Source organism: Gavialis gangeticus, unplaced genomic scaffold (genome assembly GCF_001723915.1).
Source record: "Gavialis gangeticus isolate Ggan-Ray unplaced genomic scaffold, GavGan_comp1, whole genome shotgun sequence".
NCBI lineage: Eukaryota > Metazoa > Chordata > Crocodylia > Gavialidae > Gavialis > Gavialis gangeticus.
In genome coordinates, this window is record NW_017729031.1 from 107251558 (window position 1) to 107260204 (window position 8647).

Consider the following 8647-nt stretch of genomic DNA (forward strand, 5'->3'; position numbering starts at 1 on the left):
TTACTCTTTGGCTAGTTTGGTTTGAGATCAGTTGGCATATATTTTGTTACACTTATTAGTTTTCTTCTGTATTTTTTGAGAGCTATTGAATGCTTGGGTTTTTCTGCATTTCTTATCTCTTAATATCTTTGAATAATTTATTCATTAATGTGAAATGTTGATATTATGTGGCTGAGGAGATCTTGGGGTTTTAACAATTCTAGCATGGAGTTAAACTATAATGTGTGGATTAAATTTATTGAACTACCCTTGGCTAGGTATGCTGATATTTTAAAAGCCTGTTCTTCCTGGTTTTAGAGATCCTGTTCTGCAAAAAGTGTAATCACACCACATAAATTGTCTTTAGATGATGTGAGAGAGAAACTGATTGCAAATGCAGGAGAAACTGTAGTGGAACCATATTGATCATTGATATGACTTGCAGTATTGCCATAATGAATTGCATAGGGGCAGAAAAGCAATACATCATCATACCACAATAGTCAATGCACAAGAGTGTTTAAGTTTGACATAAAATATGTTGGATGTTACAACAAAGAATACTGTACTGAATTTAGTCTGTCTAGTAAGAAATAAAAAAACTTTTGTTGGGAACAGTGTTGCATTTTTGTGCACATTTAAGCAGCCTAACTCTTCTAAATATGAACACTTAATTTACAATTGAATTAGCTTAAATATTAATATTTAAAGAATGATAGCACTGTAACTTGATTATATCTCTTAGAACAGGGGCAGGCAAACTACGGCTTGCAGGCCGGATTTGGCCCACTCGGCAATTTCATCCAGCCTGCGGATACCCACCAGTTAATTGTTCCCCACCCAGCTCTTCCACCCACAAGGGTGGGAACGAGGTGCCCACGTATACAACCCCCCCCCAACATACTCTACTGCACCTTGCTCCCACTTTTATGGCCAGAATGGCCCGGTCAAGTGGGTGCACAGCTTCTGGGCAGTGCTGTTGCTACCACTGCTGCAGCCACTGGGGGACCTGCTCAGTTTCTTCAGCAGCCAGCTCACTCTGAGCACCAGGTAGGGAAGCGGCAGGAGGAAGCTGCAGCTGGATGGGAGTGTAGAGCATGAGGCTGGGGCTGGCAGCAGTATGGAGCCTGAACCCAAGGGGGGTGGTAGGAGCCCAAAGCTCAGATGGGCAAGGGGAGTGGGGCACCCCCTGCCCATCCGACCTTTGTGCTCCCACTGCCCATGGCGCACAGGCCCTGCCAGCAGCAGGTGCTGCCACTGGTGGCACACAACTAGCCAGCACTGCACATGGGGGTGAGGAACCCAGCCAGGCTGGTCCAGCTCTATTGCACAGAGCTCTCTGCAGTGCACGTGTAGCTCCCACACTTGTGCACCACCAGGGGAAGCCCTGCACAATGGAGCTGGCTGCCTTTGCCACTCCCTGACATGCAAGTCCTGGGACTTTGTGGGGAAGCAGGAGCACCCCCTGACTCAGGAGGCACCAGTTGCCTATGCTTCACACTAACACAGCTAATTACCTCTCTCCTTTGTAGTCAGGACATGTCTGTTGGACTAAGATATTGTTACTCAGAAGTGCTTTGATTCTAAAAGAGTTTGTTGCTTTTATAAAAAATAAACCAAAACTTGCCTGCTGACTGGATGTTACCAATTACTGCTCTCAAGGACCAGTGGAGCAGTTGCTGAACCTAATCCTACTTAAACCATGTCAAGGCCCTACTGGAAAGTGCAAGAATCACTGGATTCCCTCCCAAGAGTGGCAGTGGCTTGATGCCTGACAAAGAACAAGAGGTGTGGAGTTTAAATGCTGCAGTTTCGCAGGATAAACCAACTTACTGCAGTTTAGGTCTAGTCATCCACAACTAAAGACATGCAAGAGTTCAGGAGCAGAGCTAGCCTCGTTCTCCCTGGGTGCATTTACACATACTATTAAGGGGACAAAAACTCCAGCACAGTTCGCACTGGAGTCAGCTGCTCTTGGGTAGTGTCTACACATGTGCCTGGGACTGCAGCACTTTGAGCTGGGGCAAAGTAGTTCTGGGCTGGCAGGAGTCCAGGGGGCTAGCTTTAGGCAGCAGTGTCGGGGCTGGCAGGGGCCCAAGTGTGCTAGAGTGCATGGGTTGGCGGGAGGCAGCCCCCCACACAAGCACCCTCATGCCCCAGCCAGCCTCTGTCAACACCTACATGTGCATTTTAGCACATGCAATTACTCTGACTTGGATAGTACTGGCACTGATGGAGTTAGTTAGTTTACTGCACCGTAATACCAGAGCATGTGTAGACTGTGATGCAGTCTGTATGGAGCTAATTAGTCAACTCTGCAGTAAAGCACACATGCGCTGCATGAGACTGCACTGACTATGCAGAGATGAATGGAGAATTCACAAACACTGCAAAAACTCACCCATGATGCTTATCAAATTCAGAGGACTGACAGGTAGTTTTATATAAAACAATTATTTTAATTACACTTTTGCACATTTTTCTGTTTTGTTTTTTAAGGCTTATGTTTTAGAACTTGGAAATAGCCTGAACAAAACATTTTGAGGAAAAAGTGTGTGTAATATGGAAGATGTTAAAGCTGTTTGTTGCAGTGCTCTGGGGAGCATGCCCAGGAAAAAAAGATAGAACACTCCTTATTCTTGGCCCAAACACTTTTATTATCTGAATCAAAAGGTAAAGCAATCCAGTATTTGCACTCTCAACAGCTTGCTGAATAGAATGCACTGACCTTCAGTAGATTTGTGTGGAAATCACTCAGATTCAGTAGCTGCCTGGTGTCAGAAAAGTCTTGCATGTGCATTATGCTCTGACATAGCAGAAAGCGTATACTACCATTAAATATGGCTGATGCACACATTAATTGTTCATCCCAAGCCACTGTGACGAGCAATGCAGGTAAACAGAACTTGGGAAGACTAGTGTTTCTTTTTGCAGAGGCCTAGTAGTTTGAAAGGAAAGGCCATAAGAGCACAGATCACTAGCCATCCATTTGTTCAGATGTATCTGCTAACATTTCTCTGCTCCAAGGCTGCATCTGCACCAAGATGTTTCTGCTGGTGCAGCTGCACCAGTAGTACTGAGTACAGACCAGGTGCTTGCAGCCCACCATCACTTAGAATATATATTATATATTACACTGTCCCTTTCTGTTCCAACCACCCTGGAGAGGTTAGAAAAAAATCCTTAAGTGTAAACAAAACCCATGAAACAATTTCATACACAATAAAACCTACACTACCCATCTCAGTCCCAGAAAGATCTCTGTTCTTCAGGCTACTGGGGTCAAGCCTCAACATTTCTATTGCCACTCTGCACAATATACAGAGTACTATGGCACTACCCCAGGACAGAGGAACCCCTTGTGAAACAGCAGCAAGTTAGTGTTTCTTGGCCCTATATTTCATAGGGCTCTTGCAGAATTAAGGTGAATATCTACCGGCTCCGCATAAGTATTAGCCACTAACTCCAACCATGATAAAAAAAAACCTCAGGTTTTATTCACTTTCCAAGAAAAACACTGTTTGCCCCAGTTAAGCCAAATTTTGCAAGGCTACATCAAGTTCATGTTCAGCCCACAGAAGCTTGCCTTCAGCTGCACCTCAGAAACCAGGGCTTTGCTTACACTTCAAGTAAAGTAACATGCCATTGCTGCAGGTCTGAGGGCAGTGCAAAGCTGCAGACATTTTGGAAGCCCCTCCTACACCTCATTCCAAGTAAAATGAATGATTTGAAGAGAGAAGGTAGTCACTTCACAGTTCTTTGGTACAGACATTGGCCACAACAATCTACCGGCACATTTCACACCACACGCACATGGCACATTTTCAGTTGAAAAATTGTTTGCAATTTCTTTTTGCTGTGTAAACAAAAGAGGAAATGCTTCCAAAGACCTGCTTGCCAGCTGCCTGCCCCGAGCTGCTGTTGCCATTTTAGAACACACACGATATGCAGAATTCATTTTTATCCTCTGAAAAAGTCCAATGGGAAAAACCACAGCTATCGCTTCCTTTCTCCCTTCTGTGTCCTTTTCTTTTCCTTCTCTTTCCGTTCCTGCTTAGCTAGCTTGTCCTTCTCTCGCTGGAGCCTGTCTTGCTCTTTCTTCTTCTGGCACTCATCTCGCAGAAGCTCTCTCTCCAGCTTCCTTGCGTTCATGACATCTTCCATGTTTGTGTTCCGAAACAAAGCTGGATGTAAGTTAAGGAGGACAAAGAATGCAGTCTGCCAGGGGCATGCTGATTTCTTATTTCCTAAAATGAGTGTTAGGTGTGTTAACTGTGGCAGTAACAACCTAAGACTATAGACACTGCCTAATGAAATGGATCAGCTGTGCTGTGTCCCAGCACAGCTGATGCACTTCACTGGGTGAAACATGTCACCTGTGGTCCCACATGGTTGGCTTTCTTCTGCTCCCAGAAGCCTGATCCTGTGGGACAACACTTGGGACACACTTCTGCAAGTGGAGACCCCCAGCTTTTCCTCCTTGCAGAGGCATGCCAGGGGATTTCAACTTGAGGCATACCTCTAAAAACAGGGAAAGCTGAACAGGGGCTCCCAAGGCTTCAGGGCCCTGATCCTGTGCAGCCCAGGAACCCCCCATGTCCCCTGAAGCAGACTCTGTACTACATCCCACTGCCATCTAGTCCCGCTCCTAGCAGAAAGGTACAGCCCCTTTTTTACTAGCCAGAGAAGCAGACATGAGCCCAGCTTAATCAGGTAAGAAGCTGGCACATTGTGCTAAAGGGAGCAGAGATAGACCAGACACAACACTGAGGGGTAAGGGCAGAGGAGGAAGCAACCCCAGCATGACCAGAGAAGTAGGAGTCTGTGCTTAATCTCCTTCCTAGGGCATCTCACAAATTATGCATATCCAGGCCCAACCCCACTAACCCCCTCAACCTCTCGTGGTCTGGTGCAGCCAGTGACAGGAGAAAAGCAAGTTAGGGTGGAGGGGGATGGGAGAAGACTAGGGACCAGGAAGGGCATTGTGGCTCCTTATGTGGCCAGCAGGGGTTTGTGACCCACAGCTCTCACAGCAGGCATGCCTCTCGAGGCAGCAGGAAAGGGACCCACCAGATGTCCTGGGACATGTGCCTATAGTGCCCTTCACAGAAAGGCTCAGGACCCTACCTTGAGAGCAGCCTGAACACAGGACAGCTTTTGCAGAGCTCTCCCTAGTGCAGTCCCAGGGGTGCACAAATTGCCTGCAAAATGCAGGAAAAAATCCCAACAAGTTTTAGATAAATTCTCCACAAATTTCAGGTTAAATTTATGGTTACAGCTGCCACTTGCCCCAGTAACTGAGCTGGCTCTCCAGCTGTGACACAGCTACCTGGAATTTGATAACATGGATTAGAGCTGTAATTCCATTTGTCTCTCCACACAGCCAGTCATATGAATCTCCTCTTTCCTTTCTGAGACCCTGGGGAAGACACAGGGTTGTTTAGAGTTGGCCCAAACCTATTCATAGAAAGCAGAGGATGCAACTGTACCTTCAACAGGAAGCACCAGGATAATGCAGGAGACGAATGAAAAATACTACACATGCAGTTTAAAAGCAGTAGCAAAAGCCAGTACAGGGAGGGGAAAATGGAATTTCTGGCAGAACTCAACTCTTGACAGATAAGCAAGCTAAGGTTTTAAAAGGATACATTTGTCTGACCCAATGGGCAATGCTGCTGCGATGGAGCCATTCTGTTCATCCTCTCCAGTGCAAGAGTTAAGGAAATGTGGAGGCTATTAACAAACCTTCGTTCCACTAGTCTCTCCTCCTGTGATCTCTAAATACATCCAATAGTTCTACCCGCACCCAGGGGAGAGGCCAGAAATTGATCAAGAGATTTGCTCAAGGTCACTCAGAGCAAGGAATGCATATCCAGAGTCCCAGTCCCCTTCACCTGCTCAGTTTCCCAGGCAAGAGCGTCCTTCTTTTAACTACCCAACATTGATGAAGAGCCTGTCCTCCAACAATGTAAAGACGACACTGCAAATCTGCCCCATGTAAACACTAATAAGACTGGTGTAAGAGATTTTCTTCCTGAAAGTTGTTGCATACTACACTTCAGCTATTACCAGTGCCTTGGTGGTAGGCTACTGTGACCAGCACATTCTGTTGCCTGGAACTGCTTCCAAGGACAGATCCCACAAGCTGTCTCTGCCTGTGGCCTAGTCTGCTTTGCTGATGGGTCCTGAAGTTTGAGGGGGGCAGTGCTAAAAGAAAGGCAACAGCTGGCACTCCACAGCCAGACTCCTTCTGGAGAGTGCTAGTTCACTACAGAGTAGGGACAGATCTCTGCCCACTGTCAGCAATGCAGCACTGGAAAGCTGGCTAGGTGCATTATAGAGATGGACTTATTTGTTTTTAAAGCACATCCCTTCAAAGTGCTAGGTACCAACTGCTGCCAAAGGCAAGATACCAGAGGTAATGGGCTGACAGTCTGGAAACAGGATGTTGGACTGAAAGAACCAGTGAGTGAAACAAGTCTGACAGTTTTCTAACAGCCTCCTATATCCAATAGTTTGGAGCCATCCCTGCCTTGACTTTGCTTTGTTTACAGGGAAAGCTTGGCAGTAACAGGGACTGTGCCTCAGGGTACAACTACTGCCAATCCAACTATAAACAAAAAAGAAGGTGAGTTGCACGGCCCCAGAGCATGAACTAAAATGCAAAAGGGCAAGAAAGCCTTGGGAGAGATGTAAGTTACTGCCCACAGAGCAACCCGAGAGGTTGGCCAGCACCTTCTAAGTAGAGTGCTTGCTACAGGAAAAGGATATTCTTCCTCATCTGTTACATTGGCATACTGAGCTAGGAGGGCAGCTTTCCTCTGTTTTTCTTCCTGGGAAACTTCCTTCGGCTTCACCACAATCTGGGCCTGCTTTTCAATCATACTGGCAATTGCCTGGATCTCATCTGGCAAGGAAAGAAATCAGGGCATTAATGAGAGCCTCAACAACAGCTAGGAGCTTGCAGTTCTCACCTATCTAGACAGATGTGATAGGCCTTTGTTCAAGCAACACTGGCTTGTATGTCCGCAAAATCTTTAAGGCAGCTTCACTGTAATTGCATGTATAGCAAAACTGATAAGCAGCCACCTCAGGGGATGAACATGCCAGTAGCACCTGATTAAGGGATTAAAAAGAAAGGAGTTTTACCAAACAAAACCTCCCTCATACTCTCCTTCCTTGGACCTCTGGCATTTACCTGGGGCAAAGGGTTCAGCCGTTACCAAAGCTGTAACAGAGCGAGGGGTGCAGAATACTAGGCATCTTGTTCAGAAGAACCAGGAGCAGTGCTGTTCCCCTCCCTCCCATATCAAACCTGTAGCCTGAAGGAGTCTATATTATTGCAGAGCTGTTACTTAGTGTCCAAGCCACTGGCTGCTGGAGGGGGTCAATTTGATCCTCACTACAGCAGTTTAACCTGCCATCTTTGACTTGTAAGAAGGCATTTCTGCTTTCTGTACGTGTGAAAGATCATATAGCATTTTTCCATGCAATAAGAGGCGAGGTCTCTGTCCCCATGCTGAAACAAGTATTTTCCTTATTCCATAACAGCACTGATTTTAGCCTCAGTGAAGGAACACAACTCATGGGACTACTAACATAGTGGAAGGCAATGCCAGGCTCTCTCACATAAGGTATGGGTCCATTCAGCATAAATAAAACCTATGGCAAAGATAAAGGGACTCCCATTTCTCTACCATATTTGCTTACATACCATATATCCCCAAATAATACATTCACCTTGTTTTGGGAAGGGGAAAACATAATTTTCCAGAATCCATAGGCTCAACATGGCAAAGTGTTGGCCCTAGGCAGGAGGGGCAGGGCCCACTCCTCAGCATCACTCAATATTTGGCTGCAGTTTTCAAAATACAGTTCTAGTACTCATTGGCCATAATAGGTTAAAACAATAGCCTTGAAGGGTGAACTTTTTCCCTTCTGTCCCAGAAGACAAGCACAACCTAGAGCAGCCATTACATGCTTAAATTCCTTTGCAGAAAATCAACTTTCCTATTTAAGATGCATCCCAATTTTGGAAGGCTGATTTAAAAAAAAAGAAAAAAGTGTGTGTGGTATGTGAGTAAATGCAGTAATAACTAGGTGCACTGACAGAGATTTTCTGGGCTGATACCGATGGCTGATTTTTAAGGAGCCATGTTGGCCAATACTGATCAGATTCTGATATGCAGCTGGACAGCTTGGAGACCAGTGTTGGGTTGGTAAGTCAGGAATGGGGGGTGCAGATCAAGACCCCCATAGTGAGGAAGGGAGTGGGGCTGGGACAGGCGCTGCTCAGCTGGGGCAGGGTGTGCAATGGAGCCACAAGTAGTTCATCTGCAAGGTGTGGGGGGCAGCCTGCATGCACCCTCAGGGAGGCATGGGGTGGGGAGGCAGTTCTGCACACAGGGTGGGGTAGGGGAGGTTGAGGCCAGCACTGCACTGGCCCCTGCAGTCTTACGTGGGGTCCTGGGAGCCTCCCGGGGCTGCAGCCATGGTGATTCTTCTGTGCAGATCCTGGCTGGCAGCAGTGCATGGCTCTGGGCAGGCTGGCTCTGCTTTTCAGCAGTGCTCACTGGCCTAGCATGTGTTGCTCTGTTTTTTTCACCCCCCATGGTTTTTTTTGACCCCTGGATATCCAGGGGTCAAACAAACCTGTGGAAAAAACCCC

General features: G+C 46.6%; 1 protein-coding gene across 1 annotated transcript in view; it reads right to left on the reverse strand.

Annotated features, from left to right (window-relative positions):
* Nucleotides 1-2615: 2615 nt before the first annotated feature.
* CCDC43 (coiled-coil domain containing 43) overlaps nucleotides 2616-8647 on the reverse strand; it is a 13734-nt gene continuing 7702 nt past the window's right edge. The window contains exons 3-5 of the mRNA XM_019523523.1: nucleotides 6751-6886; nucleotides 5628-5686; nucleotides 2616-4163 (exon numbers count right to left, since the gene is read on the reverse strand). Coding sequence (XP_019379068.1) covers nucleotides 3976-4163; nucleotides 5628-5686; nucleotides 6751-6886 — 383 coding nt within the window. The 3' untranslated portion in view covers nucleotides 2616-3975. The remainder of the gene's footprint in view (nucleotides 4164-5627; nucleotides 5687-6750; nucleotides 6887-8647) is intronic.